A 27,479-nucleotide genomic window follows, 5' to 3' on the forward strand; every position below is an offset into this window, starting at 1 on the left:
TTTTTTTTTTTTTTTTTTACATTTCATCTAGTCTTTGCATTAGTCTTCTAATTTTAGGCAAGTATGAACAAAATGCTTTTTCTTTCTCAAGGCCTTTGCCTAAGGGAATCAGCTTGACAAGTTGAGAATTTGTATAGAGTTTTTTAAATTAGCAATTTTTTTYCCTGTGAATGTAAGTAATGAAGTGATTGTTTCATGTCTTTCTTTAGGAAAACGAGGCCTGTTCCTTTTGGCTGTTATTTTCCCTCTATATTTGGTTGTGATGCAGTCAGAGATGACCAGAATTGTAAGCAGTGAGATAAGTTTTCTGAGACAAAATTATAGTTCTGATCCAAAGGGCCATGTGCTTTTGGAAGGAAATCATGGTTAATTTTTAAACACCTATTTAGGCAGTGTTTTATGATGTGCTTTTTTTTTAAACTTAGTTTTCTTACCACCACTCCTACCCTCTCCCCCCCAAAACATAGAGAGAATAGAAAGATATTTTAATGGGCTCTTGCTGTTCATAATATGGATATTTTCTTCTGGCTCCACTTGTGCTTCAGTAAGGAGTGAGACATGTTTAGAAAATGTGGTTTATTTGTGGGACATCCAGATCTCTGAAGAGCTCTGAYGTCCCACACTTGTCATCTTAGTTTYCCCTTGAACATTGYGTTCATGCACAGCTGTGCATATGTCAAATGYAGTTTCATTTTGCTTAATTCACTACAAATTGTGCCATGAGCACCTGGTCCAGTTTTCCTCTGGCTTTGYTGGGTAGCTTGGAGTAAACTGCAAAAAATCCCTGTTTTTTTTTTCTCCTTTAGTCATCCTGAAAACAGGAGTGATAATATTCCTAAAGAGTTTGAGAGCTAAGAATTGCTGTAAGCTACTGAACAGTGAATTGATCAGACCTGTCTTCACCTATAGATTTTGCAGTTCTTGTGGGGAATGCTGTGTTTATGGCACAGCTGGGAGAGTGCGGGCAGCAGAAACATTGGAAGAGGTGGATGTGTGCTCAGGTAAGGAGAGGACGAGAAAGCATAGGGTCTTCTCGATGTGCCTTTGCACAAGAGGGATTTGGGAATTTTTGCAGGCATGAGGATGGCTTTTCTTGGTTCTGATGCACTCTGAAAAGCCATGTGAAGTGGCATTTCTGTGCCCATTAGTTTTTTCCTTTCCAGTGCCGAGTTTCAAGAGTAAATGTTCTGCTGATTAAAATCGTGGAGCATGAAAAGGGTCCTGGTCTGTGAGCTGGACTGGCCCGGACTCTGCAACCTGATGGTGGGCTACTTTGCTGGAAACCTGGCCAAAGATCATCTAAACCTTTGGGGCACAGCAAAGGCAGCAAATGGCCCTACTGCTGCTTTCTCCTTGTCCCCCACTCCCTTGCCAGCTGTGTCTCCCACTGCCTGTGAGCACACAGCCCCGGAGCTGTCCCATCCATGTTTTTTTCCTTTCTCTCTGAGTGTGGCACCAGAAGAGACAGCAGCAGCTGCCAAGAGCCCCCAGCACCCCTCCTTGAGCTTTCAGAGAAGGGCAGTCTCTCAGACAAAGTAATACACACATTTCCATCCTCTATGTGTCTCAGGTCACACAGGCAATCTGCTATTATTGTGAATATTTGTGTTGAACCAAGATATGGGCCACCATTTTTGTGAAACTGCTGTTTGGGTACCTGCTTCTTTAAATCAGAGCCCTTTTTAAATTTGGGTTGGTCTTTGCTAATTTAGCCTAATGTCTGTGGAATTAAAGATGAGGTCTTCCACCTCAGTCAACCCAGGTAGAGCTGTCATGGGAACTTTCTTCTTATTGCTTCTATTTTGTGCATTAGCTCAAAGAGAACATAGTAATGCACTGAAAGTTGTTTTAATTTTTATAGAAGCATGCATTTGGGGAAGATTCCATACAAGCTTTTGGCAATGGGATAGGCTACCCAAGGCTCCTCACTGAAGGCACTGCTCTTGCCCTCAGGTTGTGGGGGAGATGCACAACATCCCAGGCTTTCACAAGATTGCTCATGCCAGACAGTTGATTAAACCTTCACTGGGTTGTGCCTGAGTATGATCTGAATTTAWGATGTGCTGTCACTGCCAGGAACGTGGGTTGTTACCATGCTGGTGTCTTCTCTCTGGGAGGTGAATGTGGAAGAAGCAGACCAGGTTAGCCAGGAACTGTGGTGGCTGATGGCTGAGATAGATGTTCAGTGGTTTCTCTCTAGGTTGTATTTCCATACCAGTCTTAATGGTGATGCTCCTTAAGCTGTTTCACTTCAAATTTTAGCTTCTTTCCGCTAGCCTTACTTATTGTGTGTATATTTGGTCCARCTGTTCTCAAAAGCCCTTTCCTCTCACCCCCAGTGTTATTTMATAATTGTGTGGGAAGCTGAATCTCCTCTGCCAGGAGATGCTGTAAGCTCTGCTTGTGCTGTTTGTGGGCTCAGGGCATGGCACAATCCCATGGGATCTGTTACGTGAGGCCTTCTGAATGCAGAAGGGAAATGGATGCAATGAAAGGAAAGGGCCATGTCCTCTGTGTCACCATATCAGCCTGGCCCTGGCCATGTCCCTCTGGGAACTTCTGGCAGTGTGATAATTTGATTTTTGATGTTTTGCGTCATCTGAATTATCCAAAAGAAATTTCAAGAGAGAAAGAGCATTTTTATGTGGAGCAGGCATAGCCTTGGCATCTGGCTCTGTCCCCTAGATCTCTTAAGGGTCCCTTTTAACACTGTTTCCTATTTTSAGATTACTAAAAGCTGGACTGAAAACTGAACCTCACCCTTAATTATTTTTCCATTTTGAATCTAGCAAGATAAGTAAGTTGTTTTACATAAAAAAATAAGCCTTAGCAAAGTAGACAGATTTATTGAATTATCTCATACCCAAATGAGTGTGTTTCATTGTCACTTTTTTTTTTTTAGCAAGAATTTTTTTTTTTTTTTTTTTTTTTTTTTATATCTACTGATGCCATGAGGAAATGGCTGCAATGGCTATGAAATAAAGAGAGGGCACCACACACTGACCACTTCAATAATGTGCACAGTAAATAATGTGTAAAGAGCTTCAAGTATCCTAATTTTTGAATATATAATATATTAGAAGTTAAGCTGTTGCAAAAGCGCACAAAAGACTTTCCTCAACCTTCATAAATTATTATGCTTTAAATTAGAAATAAAGTAGTCTCTTTTTTGGTGAAATRATAGGTCTTAGTTGTGCCTAATGTTCAGTTCATTGCAAATAGTACCAAATTTCTACATATTCAGGGCATATATTTTATTGCTGTAATTTGTGGTTCTCCCAAGCAGAATAATATTTTTACTTCACTGAATGTACCTGGGCAAGTTAAAGGTCTCAGATGCATTCCTTTAAAGTGACAGTTCATTCCAGCTMCGTTCCTGCTTTATATCCGTACTTATTTCATTAAAAGTAAAATACAATGTCATCCTTCTTAGTCCCACATTCAAGCAGTGGGGAGCCAAATCCCCAAACCCATAAAGSGCTCTCTATTGATGCTTGGGCTCAGAGCACACATTAGTTGCAAGCTGCTCCCTTAATGGGTTTACCTGTGTGCTTCGTTAGGTAAATATCCCCTGTGCCAGCCCATCCCGGGTCTGTGTGTGTGGCATCCTCTCTTGTCACAGCCTGCCGTGTCACAGCCTTCCCCAAGCACTGCAGGCACTCCCAGCATCATTTCATCTCCTCGGTCAGYTCCCCAAACACCGGAGGGTTTTCTGTGCTGCTGGGCAGGCAGGGATTGCTGAGTGCCTGTGGTGAGGGGAGCAGGGGAGGAGGATGCTTGTGCACACCACAAAGGGATTTGCTCAGCGGGGTTTTGATGGGGGACAACCTGGCATTCAGTGTTACCCCCGCTCTGTACCCCACAAGGAGGTGGCTGGATCCGTGTGTCTTGTGCTGCAAAGGTGTGCACACAATCCTTTCCGTCCCCCAGCACATCTGGATCACGGGCTGGGGAAAAGGGATCAGAGCCTTTCACAATTCATCAGCGCACAATCTCCTCTGAAACATCTGCCTCTCAGCCGAGGTTTTGTTGACTTTGAGTACTGAGAGCTGAAGCAAAAGTGAAGATGAAATGAAGGCTCCCAAACAGTTTCCTGCAATACTGGCTTTAGCAGTTTGTAGATGGGGATGTGTCAGAATCATTTCTTTCAGAGTGTTTTAGGAATGTGCCTCRAAGTGTGAGCTGTGCCAGTATCTTTGCATCGCACATGCGAGCGTATGTGCGTGTGACACACGCTCGGGTTAATTATTTAAATCTTGAAATGTTGGAAGTCACTCCTCTGCATATGTGCACATATGTGCACACACACATACAGCACACTTGCCTTAATTACTTAGGCCTAAAAATGCTGGAAGGCACGCCTTGGTTCTTTTTTTCATCTTCTCTTTTTAAATAGCAGATGTTGTTAAAATTTACACCAGATTGTAAAATCTGTTCCTAAGGACCAGTCTSAAGTCTTAACATCTCCTTCCCTCACTCTTCACTTGATCTCCAAAGCGGTCAGGGTAAAATTTCACTTCTCCAGTTACTTTGTAGGTGTTTTGCCAACTCAGAGAGGAGAAAACAAACGCATCCCTTTGTTGTTTGTCTTTGTGGAATTCCTTTCTGATTTTGATGGGCATTTTACTACAGCATCCAGTTGGCARCACTTAAGAATAAGTACTATTGACAGAGGCAATTGATACAAAATCTTCCCTGACCGTTCTCTCAATAACCAAAAAGAAGCGGTGTTTTACCTACCAAAGTGTTATTAAAGGAAACTCAGCCATAGCAGCTGCTGTCAGCAATATGCCTCGCAATCAAACGAGAAATATGGTAGATACTCCAAGACATGAGAGAACTGCCAAGGCTTATTGCAGAGCAAAGAGCTTTTCAATAAATGTTTTCTCTGAAGAGCATCAGATTTCACTCACTTCTCACAGCTCAGACATGCCTTGGCAATCATGATTAGCCTCATTTGGGCCTGTGGAATCTATTATTTTATAGCTAGTCTCATAGCTGGCAGGGTGACAAACAGTTTATTCCTCTTCTGAGAGAGATCGGACTGAAAGACAYGGAGCTTTAATTCAGTGCTCCCCCACCTAAGATATTTTTCGCTTCCCACCTATTGCTTAAGGCAGGACATCTAATGTTTGCCTCGATGGCTCTGTCAGGCTTTTGACATACCAGATTTGTCTCTTGCCTGGATGAGAACAAATTTTTTAGAAACTTCAGGATTTTTTTCCTTTTAAGGTCAATTAAGGAGGTAAGAAATACATTTTAAAAACCCGTGCAAATAATTCTTATTCCTAGTAAGCTACATTTGCCTAGATGCCATGTGATCTTTCTGCGCATTTGAAATCCCAAAAGGAGGAACAAGTGTGAACAACCTGGTTATCCAGGTCTACTTACCTGACCCAGTTACAATGGCTGAATAAGCAAAGGGAGTAAGACTAGACTCAAACTTACTTAAAAGGGCTCTCAGGGGTTAGATTTTACCAGACAAGGTTATTTATTTCCCAAACAGCTGTTTTGTTGTGGGTCTTTAACCATTCTCTCAGTTTGTCTCTCYGTACCCTGCCTCTGAGTGCTCCTGGGCTGAGCTGGCAGTGCTGGCAATTAGGTGTATGTTCCTACTCTGAAAAACCACACTCAGTGGCCCTGGAGGATCAAACCCTGCTGCTGGCACCTCTTGGTCAACCTCTGTGTGCACAGAAGCCTTTCCTGACAGCGGGGAGCAGCATCTTGGTACTCAGTTTGCCCCCAGACTCTTTTCAGAGGGGCACTATTAAATAAATGTTCTGGAAAAAAACTCAGGGTATTTTTTTCTTTTCTTGTTTAGGCTTGGAGCTGTAARTAATGCCTCTCTCCCATTTTATAAAGGAGCTTACAGGCTGGATGAGGTTTAATTCATGTCTCTATTGGGGAGGCTGGATCTCTACATCTCAGTTTGTCCTTGGCTGCAGGGCTGTGTTGCAAAAGGCTGATGGGTGCCCAGCATCAGGCTCATCATTGGCAGCAGGAGTCAGAACAAGTGCTGCAGAGGGTCAGCCCTGCAGTGCTTGCMTCCCTGTCTGGAGCTGGGCTTTCACTTCTTTTACTTTTTTTGGGAGAATGATGTCCAGGTGGCTGATTCTGCTGTAATTTAATGGCAGCTCACTCATCTGCTGTTGTGCTGGAAACAGTGCGAGGCCGACTGCCAGGGAAAGTTTGGCTGAGTGACCCGTAGCCTTAATTGAATTTCGCTCAGTACTTGTACAGTCCTTTCTCTTTTTTTTCCCCCCCTCTTGTGCTCACTCATCTTGCTGCATCTTTTTTAATTGGCGAATTTAAAAGGAAAATTCTGGTGCACAACAAGTTGAGAGCAACTTTTCTGCTTGTGAGGACAGTGAGTGGTGGCCAGTGCTCTGAAAAACACTTTGACTAGCATAAACAACTTTTTTGTTTTCCAAATTCAGGGATGAATTAGGTCTCTCAGGTCACTTTATCTTTGAAATGGTGCTCTAAACATAAAATCTCATCTACTAAAGAGATTTATACGCATTAAAAAATCAGATATTCCTTCTGAAGATGAGTTTCAAATATAACAATTCTTGCTGCTTCTTTTCTTTCCAGTCCAGTATATTTCAGGACTCATTATATCTTAAGTGAATTATCTTTACTTGAGAAAAAAAATATTTATCTCTTGGAATAATACATTTAGGAGTACAGCACAATCACATTCAGTATCTGCTGAAGCTGATTAAGTGTCTGCTTCTTCAGAGAAGCCAGTCACTGTGACTGCCACCTGGAATAATAATGAGAGGAGAGAGGCAAAGAAAGAACAGAAATTATTCACAGAATTTCAGAAAATCCAAATGTTTGCAAAATTGTTGAGTATCAGCTCACTGTTTGCTGCTCTTACAGGGCCAAGCACACAGCATGGATCTGTTTCATCCCAAAACTCAGAATCCTCAAGGTTCGTTTGCTTTCTGCAGGAGAGATTTTTGGTTTTCCCTTTACAAAATATTTAAAGGCTTTTATTTTTTTTTTATTTTTTTTTTTTTTTTTTTTTTGTGTGTGTGTGTGTGTGCTTTGGTACCTAAGATTAGGAAATGAGGTAATAACATTTAAGCTGTCAGAACATTTACCTCAAGGGGACAGTGCTATGGAAAAGCATTTGTCATTACTTGGGTTTTGTGGGAGAGTCCATGTCAGAGCTCGGGCCTCTGATGCCTGCTATCCATTACATGAATGTCTTAACAAAATGATGGCTTTCTCCCAAAATAGCYTGAAGTTTGATCTATAATACACAAGGCAATTTTGTAGGAAGCCATAACTTTTTTTCATCTCACAGAAACCTCTAGTGGACAAGACTTAATGTATATTAGTGGTTTCCTAGGTCCTGATGACTTTTAAGTTACACTGACAGGTGTTTTAACATTAATAATCCTTAGTTTTATTTTAGTGAACATGTATTAAATTTGGTTATTATGTATTAAAAAGCAGACTGAAAGCACTGACATTTTAAGGAAGCCCAAATTAATGGTTTGAAAGGTTTCACAAATTTATCAGATGAATGGAAATCTAAGGAGGAAAAAAAAATCCACTTAGGAGAAACGACAGCTTTGATTTCTGAAGATCTATAGATACCATATTTAAGGATCTAATTTAGGCTGTGGTTCATGAAAGCATAGATTATTGACATTTCCAGTCTCTGTGCTTCACAGCAGAATTAATTAGGAGGTGGTAATTTGGGGAATGTGTTACATGAAGCCATTGTAGCGCAAAGTGCTTGTAGAGCACCTTTGTTTACTGGAGCTTGGATATTWTTTGAAAAATGTAATATGGAAGTTAAGCAAGTGAAATTATTCCTCCCTTTTATTAAATAAAGGATTAACTCTTCATTTGCTGTGAAAGGCAAGCATGTCTCCTGGGCCTTAAATCCAGACAATTTTTCCCAGTTTTATAAAGAGGGAGTTTAATGTGCACACATAGTTACATATGGCCAAGAAGAAGGAAGTACTCTGTTTACTGAAACCTTAAAATAATTTTACAGACTAAGTTACTCCTATCACTTTAATAGTTTAAACCTAAACAAACTTTAAAGCTTAGCTTGTAGAATATTTTTTGTCTGGTGCAGAACTCCATCACAGAGGCTCGAGGTTGAATGTTCTTTTGTAACTGAAATTATCAGCCACAAGAAGGATATACTTGATACTGTGGTGATATACTTGATAAGAATAATKTCTTCATTCCTCTGGCTGGAGAATAAAAGTCTGAGTGCTTTACATTCAAGTGTCAGGTTGCTCTTGGATTGCAAATTCCAGTAATGTTAATGGGGTCTGTTCTCCATTTAAATGCATTCTAGAAAACTCATCATGCTGAGGAAAAAAAGAAAAATCAAAGTAAAGGATGACTTTGAGGCAAAAAAAAATTGAAGGATAGCAATAGAAATATGTATTTGCAAAGTAGTCTTAGAAAACCTAATTCTCCCATTCTTTGTGCTTGCTCCTGGGCCAAGACTCAAGAGGTTTTACCCTGTTGCAAGTTCAAACTTTTAACATTAAATGCTCAGAAAATGAGTGTTTTGCTGGGACTAGCAGGACTGGAGTTTAGTTGTGACTTGGGGACAGCTTGATGTGAAGGTTGGGGATGAGGGCTGGTCATTGTGTCTTCTGCAAAGGGGACAGGTGCAATGAAGGGACCAAACTCAAAGATCATTGGATTGCTGCTTGGTTTCCTTTGCCTAGAGGCAAAATATCATCTGAACTTCTGCTGTTTATAGCTTGCTGCAGTGGATGTCACTGTGTTCCCATTATCAAAGCATTTGGACCTGGTGAACACCCACCTGCACCACAATGGGACCCCAGACTTTCCTGRAAGGAGTGGGTGGATGAGAGAAATGGTGCCACGTACTTTGTTTTGTGTCTGTGCTGCACAGAGCGAGCGCTGAACTCAGCTGTGTGGTCTCTTTTGTCACTTTAATTGTGTGTGGGGATAAGAAAACGAAGCAGAGATGGGTGCTTCTGCAGCATGTTGAACTTTAGGTTGCCAGAACATGTCATATAAATGCCGAGGTAGCTCTCCAAGCTTTTCTTCTGGTAAACGGTATGTGGGGAGTTGAGTGGGTTTGAAATGCAAATTATTTTTTTTTTTTTAATGTTTTCATATTTTAACAAGGCTTTGAGCAACCTGGTGTAGTGGAATGTGTCCCTGCCCATTGCTGGGTGGTTGGRACTGGATGATCTTTAAGGTTCTTTCCAACTGAAACCATTCAGTGATTCTATGACTTTCACTCCCTGGGTTTAGATATATTTATTTCAGATCTGCTGCTGCCCTGAATTTTGAATTTTGTCTCTTGTTCAGTTTAGTGGAGGARCACTGTGACTCCAGGACTCAACATTGAAAAAAGAAGAGCATCTTCATTTGTGAGCAGGCTCTGCAAGGCTGTGCTTTGAGGTGCCTTGCTTGATTTGCAGCTTCTCCAATGTGTCCCTGTTCAACCCAGGACCCACAGATGTGGCTGKGTGTTAGGGAGAAACATAAATTGCTTTTCAGCTTCACCTGCCTCCACATGTGGTAAAGGGGGTTGTGGGTGTGAGATGCAGTAGCCACATCATGAAAAACATCCTCAGCGTGGCTGAGAAGCTGCATCTTGTGCAACCAAGGTCAGCCTCAAAAACCTGGGTTCTTTGGTCCTTCTATTTTGTCATTAACTCTGTGTTTAACACTGAGTGTATTACTTATTAGTCTGAGTAGATTAAATCAATCAGATCTGTGAAGGACAGGAACAAGGAGTGGATGYCACTTATTCCACTATTAAACATCTGCCCTGAAAAAAATCAAACCGTGAAACAACCCTCTAGCAAAGTACAGGGCACAACTTTTCTGCCTACTTTTTAACATTCCCCTGCTCACATATTTTTTTCCCAGGAGTTTTGTGCTGTTGTTGTGTGGGTTTGAAGCRGTGCCAGGGAGACAGCTCTCTATATGGCACTGCCACTGTGTGCTTGTGCCTTAAACAGTTGAGTGCAATTCAATGTGGCGGTAAGAAAATGAGCAGTTAATGTTGTTCAAGTGTTAATTGTGCCAGAGTGTGTTTTCAGAGCCTCGACACAGCAATCCTAAGAACATTTAATTAATGCTTTTGTGGGATTTCTCTGAACKGGTGGCAAGAGCCTGCTTGGGGACAGGCTGTAGTGGCTCGTGATTGCACATTGTCCTCAGTTTTACTTCCATCTGAAAAATCCTGAGAAAATCAGTGTGTGTGGAAAGTCTCGTTTGCAACCCCCCTCAGACACAGCAAGTTATTCTTGATTTCCTTTTGGCCTCTGGCACTGCTGAAGTCAATGGCACTGGCAGCCACCAYAGGGAATCAAGGTGAAATACCTTTGTTCTCCTCCTGTGCAGCGATAGCAGGAATGGAAGACCTCTGTAAGAGTAAAAACTTACAGAACTAGACGTGTCTAGTTGTTTTTTTTGCAGATCCACATAGGAAAGTAAGGTGTGCCCTGTGCTATAAGCAGTACTTAAATTCTGTCAGTTGGCACAGGCCTTACAGAGATGTAAAATTGTCTGCAACTGGGTAAAATTTAAAAAAAAAAAATTCTACCAGTACATTATGAGGACAGTTTACAGTGGTATGTTGTGTAAGTGAAGGGGTAATCAGACTCTAATTAGACCCTTTCTTTTAATATTGCTCAGTGATTACTAAATCCTTCCAATCTTTTCATGGAACCAATCTGAAGAATATGGTGCCCCAATTTAAGCTGAATAATTACTGAAATGCAAAAGCATTAAGTCTTAAATCAGCTGAGGGAAAATACGTGTTTGGGATATGTACAATGGAAACACTATTCAGAAGGTCACCAAAACACATCCGTGTTTGGAATTATAAGAGAGCTGAATATGGCACTGGGTGTTAATAACACATATGAGCTATTCAGGATAAGGGTAATCATCGCTTCAGGTCACTCAGATCAGCTGGGCACAAATCTATTATCTCCTCTAGAAGCTTCTCTCTTGAGGCTGTTGTTTGAGTGCATTACAAAAGCTTTTGCACATTTGGAAATGTAAATTRCTGCCTTCTATGCCTCCAGAGGTACTGTATACCATCAGCCAGGAGAATCAGCGTGAAGCCATACATTTGGGGATCTGTCACGTTGCCTTCTTGCTTTTGCCAGGGACATTTAATGCTGTTCTGAATACCTTACTTAACTGTGACCAGCCACAGCCCAGGATGGGGAGAACATTTGCTGTGTGTGTTTCTCTGATTGCAAAGTCTGGAGCCTTTTAATCTTGCTGGCTCCTTCCCTTGCATAACCAGATTGCACTCAAATGCATTGTCTCTGCTCCCTAGAGCCCTGACAGCCACATGTTGAAAACATTTGCCTTTAACCTTAACCTGTTAGGAGTAGAAAGGAGCCTGAATCAAAGCCCAGGTAAAAAAGGCTGTTGAAGTTTGGAAGCACTCATTGTGGGAGCCGCAGTTGGCTCCAGCTGGATGCCTCTCTGGACAGGGAAGTGTAGATCCACATGTCTAGCCAGAGCATTTGCAGACCTACCCTGAAATCCTTCTTCCACCAAGCCTGCAGTTTCCCATCCAAATGAACAARGCTTTTGCAATGCCAGCACCACAGGACAGTAATTTGGCAAAAGTCTCGGTCTGGAAGGGGCTGGAGTGAACTCTGGGCAACAAAACCAAAGCATGCATGCACATATTTGTGCTCCTGTCTCACTCTGAACAGAGATCTCTCAGCTGTCAAAGCCATCCAGGTTTGCWGGCAAGTTCTCACTTCTCCCTCAGATATTTCATGGGGCCTGTCTTCTCCCACACATTCGGGAAAGAGGTTCCCTGGAACCAGCAATCCGCAGGGCTGGGGGTKCAGAGGCTGCTGGGTTCCCACTGTGCAGGAAGGAGACAGGGCTTGGGCCACAGCTGCAGGAGCCTTTTGGATGAGGACCCCCAAAGCTGCTGGCAGGAGGTTGCTAGGTATAGAAACTTATACTGAGTATTTAGCAATTAATAAGTGCACCTCATTTATCTATTCTACCTGGAAGGGGCTTTTTCCAAAGGGACACAGCCTCGTCAGCAGTATTACAATGAATGGTGAATAACTCACATTGAAACAGCCAGCAAATTCTGGGGTTGGGCTTTTTAAATAGTGACAACATATTTCAATCTCATTAACAGTGTGAATCTTTGGGCTCTCTTTTTAAGTGCTACAATGTTGCCAGTGCTTTTTTTCCAACTCTTACTAGTGTGTTTTTCCAAGACAAAGGACAGGACTCCACGAACATCTACGGGTGTGCTTCATTTGACTCTCCTAAGTTTTCTTTTTTGTGTCATAAGTGAATATTCTGTTTTAGGCAGGGGTCTCTGTTTTACAGGATTCTGGCAAAATATATGAAGATGTATATTGTATAAAGTTTCTCCCTGGAATTTTTATTCTATACATAAAGCTGTATCAGTCATATTTTTTTTTATGGGTATTTCATTTTGTTCTATGAAACTAGTCCAAGGTTGCTGCTGAAAAGGTATCTCACAGAGTCCAGGGGGCTCATTACATCCCAAGTGTTGGACTTTTTTTTTTCCTTTTCTTCTGACAGATTTTTATAAAGTTAAAATTGATCTGTATTTTGTTCAGCTTGTCTGCATATTATCCAGTGTATATATCAGAGGAAAGGTTTATGTATATATATATATAAATGTTCACATACCAAAGTAAATTAATAAAGCTTCCTTTTCTTATGAAAGAGGTAAAGAAAAGTACCTGGCCAATACAGTACCATTAATCTATTCTCTTTTCTCCTTTCTCTCTTTACCTCTCTCTCTACAATAGAAGTGGAACAAAAAGGTAATTAAATACCTTTCAAATTATATATATATATTACTTATGTATAGGCTAAGTTATTTAACAGTTTAACGTTTTAGTTGAAATACTTTGTCATTAATTCTCACTACCTTTTTGTTAAAGTTTATTTAGTATCTCTGCTGCTCAACTTCACCAGATAACTCATATTTGCTGAAAAGTTTTTACCAGTGCCACCTTTTTTTTCTCCTTTAAATTTCTATTCAAAGGCTTAGATAATTCATTTTCCTGCCCCAAAGAATTCGCAAGGTGTGCATACATATGTATGTGCATAAGTATATCTAATTATGGCATAAAAGGCTTTTGGAAATGGCACCCCTTTTTCAGCAACTCCGTGTGGTTACTTAGACTCCAATGGATCTATATAATTTTATACCGGTTATTAAATCTGATTTTCCTCCTGTCTTAGTCTCCAGACAACACTACCAATTTCTGTCTGCATTTACAAAAAATAATTAATTACGCTCCAAGCAGGAAGTGTGAATGTGGGATCCCACCTTGCCAGCCCCGTGCTGCCAGAAGCGCGCGGCGGGATACTTCTTCATGCCTCCCTGCTGCCCATCCCATCGCCAYGGTTATCGAACCTCCCGCGGATCGTGGAGATCAGCATTCCAAATAACCAACCAATATTCTCCCCCCGAAGCGTGCGCAGCGCCTCCAGCCCAGGAGGGTGCTGACGGGGCTGGCGAGGGCCGAGCGAGCCGCTTTTGCTCCGCAGCATCCCTGCTCTCGCCTCCCCAGCCATCCGTCCATCCCTCCCTCCCTCCCTCCATCCCTGCAGCCGGCCGTGGTGTTCCCGTGGGGCCGGGGTCAACCGGGCAGTGGCCGAGCCTCTTCCCAGGTGTTGGGCGTGCCCCGGCCCCTGTCAGCCCCCCGAAGTCTGAGCAGCAAAGCATCCCAGTTAGTCAAACTGCTCCTCTGTGCTCCTCTCATGTAACAATAGAAGGTATATGTTTTTAAGTTTGAATTACTACTATATTTAACAGGACATTTTTTAACTGATTAAAATCTAGACATTGGGTTCCTCTCCAGCAAACTTTATTCTTTTCCTTCCTTCTTTCCTTTCTTCCTTTCTTCCTCGTCTTTTCCTTTCAGCATCCATATGTCATTTGTTTTTAATTGTGTGGACTGCATGTTTCATGTGTCCTGTAGCAGCTTGGAAAGTCTCATTTCTAGTTATACTCCAGATGGGTGTTCCCCCYGCACTCCCTTTGCTTTAAACGCTCTTCTGAGTTGCTAAGGGATTCGCCTCTGCTTTGCTATCAGTATCCTTTAAATATTTAATATCACTTGGGCTGTAAGGATGGGAATTTCTTTCTCTTATTTCCRTTTCTAGGCCACTCTTCTGTGGGCTGTTCAAATAAATATGTGGATCAATTCCCTCGGAGTTTAGCCCTTCACCTAGTAGGTACAGATTCACTGCAGAATATAATTTGGAAATACAAACCCAGAAATCCTTTGGGGGCACATATTCATTTCAGAGTTTACAAAAGCGAGTGGTCCAAGTAAGTATACCTGTAAAAATAGATTTGAAAAGCAATAAGAAAACGAGCCACAGTTAATAGAAAGAGTGGGGAGGGGGAAAAAACAAGTTTGGTGGAGCAGATCTTGTTCTAGAGGTACGGTGGGCAGGAAGGATAGTCTCCAGGTACAAGGCATTGCTCTTGGGTTTCCTCTCATCTCAAGTGTCCTCTGCTCCACGACTAGAAGCTGTTGAGATGCTCGGGCCGGCCACCCCTGAACCGTCATTAACTTTGTTTTTCTTTTAAATTCTTCTCCCCTACGACAGTTTTTCTTTGCCCTGGACTGCTGAAAGGAGTTTACCAGAGCGAACACTTATTCGAGTCCGACCACCAGTCGGGTGCCTGGTGCAAGGACCCTCTGCAGGCGTCCGACAAGATCTACTACATGCCCTGGACACCGTACCGGACGGACACGCTGACGGAATACTCCTCCAAGGACGATTTCATCGCCGGGAGGCCGACCACCACCTACAAGCTCCCGCACCGCGTGGACGGCACGGGCTTCGTGGTGTACGACGGGGCTTTGTTCTTCAACAAGGAGCGCACCAGGAACATCGTCAAGTTTGACTTGCGGACCAGGATAAAGAGCGGGGAGGCGATCATCGCCAACGCCAACTACCACGACACCTCCCCCTACCGCTGGGGGGGCAAGTCCGACATCGACCTGGCCGTGGACGAGAACGGGCTCTGGGTAATCTATGCAACAGAACAGAATAATGGCAAAATAGTCATTAGCCAGTTGAACCCTTACACGTTAAGGATTGAAGGGACGTGGGATACTGCCTATGACAAGAGGTCAGCTTCTAATGCCTTCATGATCTGTGGGATTTTATACGTGGTGAAGTCTGTGTACGAAGACGACGACAATGAAGCCACAGGGAATAAAATAGACTACATCTATAACACTGACCAAAGCAAGGATAGCATGGTGGATGTGCCCTTTCCAAACTCCTACCAGTACATTGCTGCTGTGGATTATAATCCCCGGGACAACCTCCTGTATGTGTGGAACAACTATCACGTTGTAAAATACTCCTTGGACTTTGGCCCGCTGGACAGCAGAGCAGGTAAGGGGTTTATTACCAAACCAAAATATTCCTTTTTTTTTTTTTTTTTTTTTTTTTTAATTTTTTTTTTTTTGTGAATAGGGTCTAAAATTGAAGTACACTCCTGTCTTACTGATCTGCCTGAGTTTCTGCAAATTAAGCTGCACCACAGGACCTATGATGGTTATTAAGACATTAATACATGCAGGATTTTTTTTTTTGTTGTCTCAGTTGAAATGAAATAGACAGAGGAGTATCTACATATAAATAGCCTGAAACAGTTTCCAAATGCCCATGCTCATATTCACAGGGGTATCAGTCTTTTCTCCTGAATTGAATTTTCTTTTGTACATCATCAGATCATTTTTCCTTCTGCAGGAATTTTGACAAAGGAAAGCATGGAAGATGTTGTTGTTGTTGCAAACAGCTGGAGGAAAACTGCCTGCCAGTTTAAATTACTTTGTTTTATTAAGCTGGGGGAGTTTTRTCTTTTTAGAGAAGCTGAGACTAATTGAATATGTGAGCATGTACCCCAAGTGCATGTCTAGAGTCAGGAGGAGAATCAACAAAATCCTCTAAATTCTTGGTTTGTTTTCTGTAAAGTTTCTCTGTCTGTTTTTGAGCATTTAATGCCTTACTCTGACTTACCATACTTTATCTTAGAGGATCATCTGATCCCCCAGAGGTTTCCTAGCTTTTCTACCTGTTTCCCTKTTAGAAATTGTGCTGGTAGTTACTTAGGTATATTCCCTTACCTTTATCAACTCCATCATCATATTGAAATTATAAAGTTTCCTCTTTATTAGCAACAAGACTTAGCCTATACTGTGGTAAAGCTTGTAGGATATTGCAAGAATTTCCAAACWGCATTTGCTTAGTCATTTTAAWTGGTTGTTTCCCTACTGATCTAGTCAGATTTGAGGTAGTTCTTGTGGTGGACTGTGTTCTTTGTAAGTCTGAAAAAGTAAAAGAAAAGGCAGAATTTTAATATAAGTTAGACAGTGGAGCGTTCAACTCATAACGTATTTTTTTTTCCAAAACATTTCTTTTTGTAAGTAAGAACCTTGGAAGTGGGTGASTGGATTCAGGGCTTTAGATTGCGGAAAAGAAGTCAAAAGGTTTCTGTTGCCGAGATTTTCTTTTCCTTTGTGCAGTCTGTTAGCCATGTAAAGAAAATGGATCAAGAGATGCTGAAAGAAATTGTGGACATGAAAATCAGGGGAGAGTTGGAATAAAAGTACTAAACTGGTAGTGAAATTGTGATCTTTTTATAAAAATGAAAGGGAGAAGAAAATCTTGAAGAACAGATGAACAAAAACTGTGTGACTGTTAAGCAGGGAGTAGAGATATTTTCAATGATGTTGACCTCTGCAAGATYTCAGATGAGTGAAAAATGGAGTAATACTTCTCATTCTCCCAACTTAATGATGAGCATGTACTTTCTGGGTGGTGGAGTGAAACAGAGCAATTTGTGAGCTATTGGCTCTCCCCAAGGAGTGAAAATCAATTGCATCCCTTCTATTTCACTGAGTTGCTCTCCTTTTTAGTGAATTATTTCCAGGTATTATAACGGAGTCTTTACTGGTGCTTTTTCATGTGGTGATTGTTGTCAGTAATAGCGTCTTTTATTAAAAAAAAAAAAAAAAAAAAAAAAAAAAAGAAAACTTTAATCAATGAAAAACCTAAAAAAGGGAAGAAAATCCTGTTCAAAAAGGAATTCTGTTAGAAAAGTCTAAGATGGTGAGATGGAAGATTAGATGAAAACCTTGCAGGGGGCTGAAAGTCTGTGAATTGCAAGGATTTGACTTGTCTTTGTGTCACTCTGGTTTGAAGCCGCTGTAATTTCACTCTGGTTTGGATGAGAATTTAGAATTCCCCAGTGCCTCAGATAGAAAGCTTAAAGCAGTCCTTGGCTTTGACTGGTGGGCATGAGAGAGTTAATTTGGTGTCAGGGAACCTTCTCTGACATTCTCTGTGTGCAAATTTTGTGCAAAGCTTTGTAATAAGGACAAGAGGCCGAATTTTACATGCGGTTCTCCTCTCTGAAAATTGTCAGGATTTCCTTTCTGGCAAAAATGCATAAGGATCCTATTACCTCACTATTTTATAAGTTTAGAGGACTTTTGAGAGGTCTGCTCTGACAGCAACTGAATTTTTTGATGAGAAAACATGAATGGGCCAAGAGATTTCAAAGAGAAGAAAGGGAGKTTACTGCTCCATTACTCTCATAGCCTGATTAGTGGGAACATTTTTTTTTATGAATCAGTGAAACAGAAGCACTGATTTTGAGTTGAACAGGTGAGCAAATAGCTGCTTGACATCAGGCTTTTTTTGCAGAGAGGAGCCAGGAGACCAGACCTGCATGATGCTTTCTCTTCCAAGTTCAGTGCAACCCATTTTCTGGTTCGCACCAGATTTCATGCTGCATTGTTTTACTTGTAACACTGAATATCTGGTTGGCTTAAACCCAGCTCCTTCACCAAAGAGCAGGAACAGAAGCTGATGCAACCCTGGGAAAGAAGGGAAAACCCTGAATATTTTTTGGGATTTTTTTTGGGGGGGGTGGTTTTTGGGGTTTTATTTTTTCTTTTTTCTTTTTAAATTTTTAGCTTTGTGAGTTTTTTTTTGTTTGTTTGTTTGTTTGTTTTTTTTTTTTTAGCAGATATGTGTTTCCCTTTTTCTCTTCAAAAATCACCAACGTTTCTCTGTATTAGAGCCATGTGCAGGCATTTTCCAAGGGGTTRCAATTTGAGTGGCAAAATTTGTAAACAGTATCTGCTTAATTAGAAAATAAAAGAAAGACTGTAAAATTGATGGGTTGAACATATGGGTTGTTAAAAAACAATTAAGGGCGAAGTTTTAGAAGAGCTCTTAAAACCAAAAATTGATCATAACAAGAAAAGTGAAATATTTAACTACTTAAATAGCCAGTAACCTTTTTTTAATCACTTGTATCATACATTTTAGGGGTATCTAAAATAAAAAACAGATCCTTGGGGCTCCAGTTCACTTAGAATCAAGCATTTTCAGTCTTCTCCCAAGCTGTCCAGAGATAATGGGAGTAGACAGTAGTTCCTTAGTTTATAGGAAAGACAGGGATCACATCTTCTTGCTGTTCACACTGTCTAAGCATTTTCTCTGATTTTTAATTAAAGATCTGTGCCCATTTGGAACATACTTGAGATCTTCACTGTTGCAGAGCATCTCTCACCTACTGTTTAAAAAAATGGGCTTTTACTCCTCAGTGTGAGTGTCAAATCCTGGAGCTTCTGTCTGTGCTCAGCTTCTGCAGCAGTTGAACTTACCAGGGAAAAGAAAATATTTTGAAGTGCTAAAAGCTGAGTTTATCTGATCTAGAAGCAATTCAAGGTTCTTGATGGAATTAAACCCAACTGTTCATTTTTCTCAGAAATGAGAAAAAMTGCATTTTAAGGTTTTACCCTGCTCTTTTTTTCCCTCCTTTTGTCTGGGGTTGTTTTTCATTTATCCCAAAAGTGGTTTTGAAAGCAAACAATGCTCAGTGCCTGCAAGTCCCAAGAAGCATATCATTAACGTGTGCCCTCAAGAAGTGAACTTGAAGATATCAAAAGCCTTTGAAGTGTATTTTCTTCAAGCTGTTTGGCCTTGAAATGAGCTTTTTGGAGGATGCTTCTTCATAAATGCTCCTGAGTTTTTGGGTTATTTCTTTGTAGCTTCTATTGAGCTTTCTAATTTGAACTTCTCATTCCTCAAGAAGTTAAACCCAGAACAGAGTTCAGGATATTTTTTTAATGTGTCCTACTAGGCATATGCAGAGAGGGAAACAGATGAAAACAGGATGAAAATTTTCTGCAACCCAATCAGTTGATATTCACCAGAGTTACCTGTTTTAATTATCACTCACTTATGATACRTTCTTTGCAAATAAACTCAAGAAAATATCAACAAAGCTTCCTCTCCAAAAAGGTGAAGAGCTCCCGGTGTTGTGCTGCATACAAACACACATCCCCGGGGTCGGTGCCTCAGCTCCTGCCTGAGCTCCTGCCTGGACACCACCCAGGGGCTCCTGGGCATCACAGAGACCACAAAATTTGGCTTTTAAATCTGTGAGATGAGCTGGCAGCTCTTGCCAGGGCTAAGGGTGTGCTGACTGAGTATCTGGGGGCTGGAGCCTGTTCCAGAGTAGAGCAGTCCAGGGAAGAACYTGAACCAAGTCAAGAATCCCTTTGTGCATATTTTGGACTCAGATGTCCTGGCAGCTGTTCCCAGGAGCTGTTCTCTCCTGTTTTCGAGAAGGTGTTTCAAATTATGGCCAGGAGGCCCAAGCATTACCATACGGGCTGTTTCATAGATGTTTGAAGTTAATAAATAGATATTACTAACTATTGTTAACTATTTAAGTTGCATAAGAAAGTTGGTGATATGATACGTAGGACTTCTCATACAGCTGAATGTGCTTAAGTGGCTTCCACAGACTGTACTTTAACACTGTGGTAATCAAATGTGATAAGAGATTACATCGATGTCTGTGGTCTTTTAAGAACCTCAGAGGGGTGCATGTCAAAGTTTTATCTTCCACGTTCTGTCAAGTATTGTGGGATGTTCTCTTGACGTGTGATTTGCAAGTATTTTATTCAGTAAGAATGTTTGCGTTTTGTGTTTTTTTTCTTCCTGAAGTGGTTTTACAATGCAGATAAGGCGAACCCTCTGTCCTCATAATATGCTAATTAGGTGCATTTGTGTCTTGGGTAAAAGATGTGGCAGTATGGTGATGAATAAGGACTTTAAGCACATATGACACCTCGTTAAAATGTAATTTTCACATCATAAATCTGAGGCCTCTCCTTTGACAGCTGAGTAATGTGGGTAGTGGGCAGAGGATCTYGAACATTTTGAAGCTGCCCCGTGCTCAGATGTAGCGGGAAGCTCTTCCTGCACTGCTTGCCTCTGACACCCCAATTCCTTGCCTGGGAACGCATCACAGGGGCTCTGGAATCCTAAATCCCTCTTGTGCATGGGGTATGAATTGCCATCTCCTCAAGAGCCCCTTGTGATAAGCCACGTTTGCAATCTCTGAAGGTGAATCCAGGCTGTGTTTTGAAAGGCCAGCTGAGCCTTCYTGATGAGCAGCTTCTCCTGCTGGACAAAGGCCATTTTTAGGGAGCTGCTGAGTGTATAATTGCTGCTCCTCCTGTGTTTTTACTATTCCCATTGCTTTCCTGACATCCAGGAGCATCCCTTACTCTCTCACTCAGTTCCTCCTCATTGCTTACAGTGACAGCTGCTGGTTGCACAGAGTTGCTGGTGGTTTTCAGAGAGATAAGCTCTTGCTTTCAGAAGCTTCTGCTAAATGCGTAGCATGGCTGGAAACCCTGGCTTTTATCTCTAATATTTGCCCACACATTCATGTTCCTTTTATTCAATGAATATTTCAGTCCCTTTTTTGCTGCTTAAGACATAAAGTTTAACACGAAAGGATGCCTGAGTTTGGAGGTGCAAAAAGCAGAAGATATTTTACAACAGAAAGCGGGCCTTTCAGGCTACATTTGTTGGGCAGAGAGTATCTCAAATTCAGAAGGACAGGAGGACACTATTGCATTCCTATCTCATTTTGAGCCTGGTCTGTCTCTTAATTTTTATCCTGCCTTTTAAACTTGCCTTCTTTATAAAGCAGTGTTTGAGTAAAAAAATTATAAAAAAGCATCATAGCACTGGAGATTTCTGGAATAGGGGTTTCTGCTTTCTGTCTGCAAAGCTAGAGTTCRAGCTCTTTTGTCTACTTTCTCACAAAAAAAAATCTTTAAAATGTGCAAGATTCCTCAACTTGAAAATTCTCCCTTTGCAGAGCAAATCATAAATATTAACACTGTTTGGTTAGCACAGCAGGAGGAACTTCAGTGTCTCTCCAGTACAAATAAATATGTGCTTGCTTCCTTCTCCTAAATAAAATTCTGCCATGGAACAGCAGATAACTTTACCAGATTAGGAGCAGCCTTCCTCTTCCTCAGTTCACTGCTCCTGCTTYGAGGCAGCCTGAGAAAATGGTCCAGCAGACCTAACCCATTCATGAGCCAAACTGGGATGCTGCTGTATCCTCTTGGTGGTCATTTGTTACCCTTGCCTCTGTCCATGGGCTGAGGTCCTGTTCCCGTGGGAGTGTTTGGGGTTGGGCTGGTGGGCAGCCAGGATGGCTGAAGCAGGGGAAGGGCAGGAAAAGAGAAAATTATGAAGCTAAACCTCACTTTCAGATTTCCAAACAAAAGGAGGCCAGAGGCTTTGGTCCTTCACAACCCTGCCAAACACCGTGAGGGGGGAAGCACCTTTGCCAGCACTGTCTGAAAAGCTGAGACAGCTGTTTCTGGCAGCAGGAGTGGGATGCAGTTCCAGGGGGGATTGCATAAGGAAAGAAAACATTAACTGCCAGTGAAGGATAGAGGCTTTTCCTCTTCAGCGTGAGGGAGCAGCCTGGAGCTGTGATTAATTGCTGTTTCACTGAGTTGGGGACCACTGAGTCATGCTGACACCAACCATGGCTTATCAGTCTGGTGCAAGCACTTTGCACAAGCCCAGCTGTGAAAGTGTCAGCACTTTGGGTTAGAGCAGTTTGCCAGCAGCAGGGAGCGGGAGGTGACATGGAGCAAATGTCCAAGGCTGCTCTTTGCAGGAGAAAGGGACTGCATTGGGTACTGGAGACAGCCTTTGAGTGTTGGGTTTTTAGACGTGGTTTTAGTGATCAATGCATCATTTATCCATTTGGACAGCAGATTTAGCTGGTTTGTGTGCAGTGATGGGGGTCTGCATGGGGTTGGGGGGTTATCCCAGAGRAAGACTCCTCAATGTTCCATTTTTGAGCTGTTTCCTCTGACTGCTCCTTTCCTCCCACCCCAAAAACAAGATTATAATCCACCAGGGTTTTTCTCAAGCATTACCCACTCAATTGAAGTTATATTTGTGCATCTCAAGGCTCTGTGTGGTACAAACACCTACTGCTCCTTGCTGTGGCCTGGCTTGGGACACGGTTATCATGGATTTGCTTTTTCGCTACTGTGTTTTTGAAATGAGCAGCCTTTATTCCTGTTCCCCACAGAAAATACTTCCACCACGGTAGCTCACAGGTCTGAATTGCTCTCCTCCCTCGTCTGCCACTGATTGTGTTTGTTCTGGAAATGACTAGTGTAATATTTTTAGCAACACTTATTAAGACTTGTCTCCCAAAGTCTAGTTCAGTGTTGCTAATTAACTTCTTCGATGCCGCTAGCACTCTGCAGTGCTGCTATGCCAAGTTTTCTTTCTTCTTTTTTTTTTCTTTTTTTTTCTTTTTCTTTTAATTGAGAAAGCAGATATGGATGCCCTGCTATATTTTGCTTTAGAGTCAAAGCAAGCAGGGGATGCATTGAATGCATTCTTTCCTTCTTTATGCCTTCATACTCAGGTTAAAGAAGAGTAAGAAGCTCTTTAGGAGTAAGCTACAAAATTACYGAACCTTTAAAGGGAGGCTTTGCAGAGCTTTCCCTTGACCTCAGGCAATTGTGGTGATGTCCTTAGCGGGTCCCCATCCTTCAGAAATGGCAGCAAGTCAACTTTCCAGAGGTGTAATACTGCTGATAAAAAGTACCTGAGGCATATGTGAGGAGTGGGAGGGTCAGCATTGTGCTCAGAAATCCAGCTGAACTCTCACAGTAGGGTTGGGTTGGATAGGTTACTGCTAGGAAAAAAATTAGGTTGAAGGGGCAAAAAGAACCTTGGTAGCTAGTTTGAAGATCTCCACATTCAGGGAGAAATGGGACCAGCCACAAAGGGCCGTGAAATGCCCCTGAAAGGGGAACACACATTCTGGAAAGAAAGAAGTAGGAAGCACTTTGAAGCACTCCTTCTCAAAGTGCATTTTGCTGTTAGTAACTATGGTAAATCAAGAGAGTTGAGTTGTGAAAAAAATCAAGAATAGAAGTGTCTGTTTCTTCCAGGTGAGTCTACCAGGTGTGAAAAAGTAAAGGTTGTTATAATGAAAAAGTTTCTGGGACAACATCCTGAAGTTCGTGGAGACTTTCGGCTCAGCTTTTATTCAGATAAATCCTCTGAAGCAGGGAGTTTGGGCTCAAGGCTTCAGCAGTGAGTCTGTAGTGAATTGTTGTTTGCCCAGGAAGGAATTTCATTTTGCCAGTGAGAGGCTTTTTGACCCCTGACTTGTGTCTGAAGCATCCAAAGAGAATATATAAACCGTAAGCTGGAACAAAAGGTCAATATCCATATGAATTTGAGTTGCAATATCTGCCTTACATTTTTCTGGTGAAAAGGCTGTTTTTTTAAGGGTGAGCTCATGATTGGAGAGCAAAGCAGACATTAAAGGCTTAGGTGAAAGAGATGTGTCCAAGAAAACAATGTTGTGATTGTTTGCTGTAACGGGATTTCTTCACTGCAAATGGGATTTTTACTTGATTAAAATGTGCTGAGAGGAAACAGGACTTAAGGCACATTTCACTGAAATACAGGATTCAGTTTGAAAAGGCTGGCACTGAAGAGGCAAACYGGGTGTTTCATGTTACGCAGCTCCTCGGGTCTGTTTTCACAAAGTACCACCTGCTTGAGACTCAAAAGGGAGGGGGGAGAAAAGCAAAGAAACATCAGAGCTGAAAGGTATAGAAGTTATACACTGGTCATGACAGAAGATGGGAAAATCAGCTGCCTTTATACCAGTTTGAGCTGGCTTACTGGGGTGCCATTCATGCTTCCCTCAAATAGCTGGAATAAATTAACACAGCCACTGGAGAGATGAGGCATTAGACAGCTCTGCAGTTCTTTTTCATCTGTTGATGTTTGGGACAGAGACAGGAGAAGGGCTGTCTGTGCTGCAGGCAGAGAGAAAGAGTAAGGCGACATCAAGTATAGKCATGCCAGCAGAGATGAAGTCCCTGGCCCACTCTTAAGATCTTTCCAACATGCCATGTGAGGAAAAGCTTTTGTGAGCCCCTCATGTACTGGCCTTCAGTTGCCCCTGTGTGTTAAATTATTCCCTCTATCCAAGGCTTGCATGGGGAACGCTGTGGCTCACTAAGGTTGGTCAGCCTGCATTCATGTGATGCTCTGAACTCCCATACTGCCAAATTAGGCAAATAATTGGTGATGTTAATGTGAACTCAGAGGCTCCAGGAGAAGGGAAATACTTGAGGGAGGACTGCATGAAGAAATAAAAAAGGGATTTTTTTTCTTTTCCTTTTCTTTTCCTTTTCCTTTTTTTTTTTTTAGAAGGAGAGGTAATAAAATATATTCACTTGGTGGGAGCATATTGTGTACATTGGAGGGATTAACAGCAGTGAATATTTCTGGCCTTCTCCTCAAAAGTGCTTGCTTTTCTCACTGGACAGTAACTGCCAAGTATTTTCTTGGTGCAATATTGAGCATGTTACATGTTACTCACGGGAAAATATCCTTGGAATGACTGGAACAGATTTTATTGATGAAAGCGTTGTGCTCTTCTCCATGGCGAGTATCAGGCTGAGYGAAGAATGCCAACGCCCAAAAAACCATGCCAAGGTGGAGAGTGCTCTGGCAAGTTTCTGGTTGAGTCGTACAGTTTAAGGTGAACATTTATCCAGCATTCTGTTGGGAGARGTGCCTGTGGCTGGTGCCTTGCTTGTAAATGTAAGTTCTCTTCATGGATAAATAAAGCCTCCTCCTGAGCTCAGTGGGGAGTAAATGAAGCTTTTSGGTAGCCTAAAACTGCATGGTCAGAGCACAGTGTTGTGTAAGGCTGCTGTAATGTGTTTTTTTCATATAAATGAGTTCAAATTGACTCTGGTATGAGGAGTAGAACAGAGAATTAAATTAGATTAATAGATTTTTTAAGACCAGAAGRGACCATTAGCTCATTTAGCCTGACCTCTGTAATGCATTCGATTGGATTTCATCCGCTTCCTCTTCTACTGAGCCTAATGACTTGACTTGAACTGAAGTGTACCTTCCAGAAAGGCAMCCAGACAATCACTGCCTCACTCCACTGAGTGCTTTTCTTGGTTGGATGTTCTCTSCCTCAGTTAAGAGGTAAAATAACATTCTCATTATAAATGTTTTGATYGAGCCTATTTGCAGCATACATAAAAAGGTAAAAATGTGTTTCTTGAGTTGTGCTCTTTGGACYTTGCTCAGAGAGTTCTCTGGAGGTGGCCTTCTGTGGGAGTTACTGGTAGGTCTGATTTTTTATTTTCATATATTTTTTAAGATCTTAGGAATTTTTTACTGTAGTGGAAAACTCCTGAATAGACCAAGAAAGCAAATAATTCATTAGCAATGAGGAAATAGCTTTCTCGGCACTAAAATCCAGAAAGCCTTCTACTTTCAGATGTGTACTTTATGGTGAGTGCCAGTAAATGTGTGTGTAAACTCTGCTTTCTAAGTAATAGAAATTACCAGTCTGCAGAGCTTGTGTACTGCTCTCTTAATGCCACTTCCATTTTTATTTGGAGCAGAGTGCTAGGGAATGATTTTTAAACCTTGAAGTTTGTCATCAAGTTCTAATATTCTTCTTGATGAGAACATCTGTCCATGGGAAAGAACAAAAACTTGTTCCAGCAGTTTTTGCATAAGGTATTGAATGATTTCATTCCAAATGGGTGTTCTGATTGTTGGCTTGTCTTTTTTTCTCCTTTTGTTTCCCATACGCTTTTTAAAGAGATATACTGGGTAAAAAAGAGGATGATGATGATGATGCAAGGAAATGAACTGTGAAGGATACAAGCAGTATTTGGGTAATTAGTTAATTGTATTAAGAGTCTTGTTACACAAGTTTTTTCATGATGAACATACTGGCAACTTCTGGTGGGAAGAGGCTGTCATTTTCTTAAGATGCAAATGTAAATTCCCTGCACTAATAAGGGCCTGAATTCAAATTGAAATTWATTTCTTCCTTCAAACACCACGTTTTGAGATATTTTGGATAAACCTCACCTTCAGTCATTTCTTCACAGTTATTAACCATGTGCAAGAGGTTTTATCATGACTGTGGCTTCATTCGATTGAGCAATATGAGAGTATATGTGTTTCCTTCTCTTTTCACTGGAGAGAGGAGCCCTTAAAATAGATATCTATGAAGGAAGGCTGAGGAAGTCCTCCCTTCCCCTCTACAGCAGAATTTGTGACCAAAATGATCCTGTGCACGTTTGGATGCCATTGCCACAATGTTCTTGGTAGTACATTCACCAGCTGTAACCAAAGAAAAGTAATTGGAATTAGCCAAAATTACTCCAAAATCCCTTTTGGGCTAGCTGCTGAGAGGTAGTGCAATGGGAGTTTTGGGCTGTGGGTTTCCATGCAACCCGATTTGCACATTGAATGTGGGAGGCATCACCTCGCTGAACCGTGGCCCCTACGTGTTTCATTAAATCTCCTCGTGGTGTCCTCTGAGGTGGGGGGAAGTGATGTGAAAAGTTCCTCCTGCAGCTGGGTAACACTTRGCAGTGAGGAATGTCTTTCCTTTAGTGAGGAAATCCAGAGCTCTAAAAGCAGGTCCTCTCCACATAAAGGTCTTTTGGTTGTTGTTGCAGTGACCTGACTGTCTTCTTCCTACTCTGATTTGAAAGTTTATTTTAATATGGCAAAGGAATAAACATTAAAATTATARCRTGMATCAGTGCATTTYTMYAATTCATCTTGCATGGAAACCTTTKGGYCCTTTCCTGATAGGMAYGYGTAAGGGAAGAGGAAAGCTAAGGCAGCCTTTCCTTCCACTTGGAATCCACAGAAAACAAACTAATATTTTACCTGAAATTAGAAAAAAAGGAGAGGTTGTCAAGTTTTACGAAATCCCTTAACTTGCAAGGCACAGACTCTGGCCAATCACAAAAGGTGGTACTTCCCATAGCTGGCATATCTCATTAAAGAGACATCTTTGAGCTGTTTAGCAAAAGTTTTTATTTGTTGGTTTAGAAACCTTTAGGAAAGTCCTTGGGATGTTTCCTGATGTGATGTTGATGTTATCTTGTCCCCTCAGTATCTTTAAAATCTTCAGCTGTTGATTATAGATATCTGTTTTACCTCTACTGGGCTTGTCGCTCACCTACTACAAGAGATTGATGATTGATTTTTTTTTTGTTTTGTTTTGTTTT

The 27,479-nt window shown here is 41.5% G+C and overlaps 1 protein-coding gene across 3 annotated transcripts in view; it reads left to right on the plus strand.

Annotated features, from left to right (window-relative positions):
* Positions 1 to 27,479, plus strand: part of ADGRL3 (adhesion G protein-coupled receptor L3) — a 309,315-nt gene that overhangs the window by 126,136 nt on the left and 155,700 nt on the right. For all 3 annotated transcript variants that reach the window (XM_057366829.1, XM_057366827.1, XM_057366828.1), the window contains exon 4: positions 14,623 to 15,423. In XM_057366829.1, coding sequence (XP_057222812.1) covers positions 14,623 to 15,423 — 801 coding nt within the window. The remainder of the gene's footprint in view (positions 1 to 14,622; positions 15,424 to 27,479) is intronic.

This window comes from Malurus melanocephalus, unplaced genomic scaffold (genome assembly GCF_030028575.1).
Source record: "Malurus melanocephalus ecotype Western Australia unplaced genomic scaffold, MMel_1.1 scaffold_72, whole genome shotgun sequence".
Classification (NCBI taxonomy): domain Eukaryota; kingdom Metazoa; phylum Chordata; class Aves; order Passeriformes; family Maluridae; genus Malurus; species Malurus melanocephalus.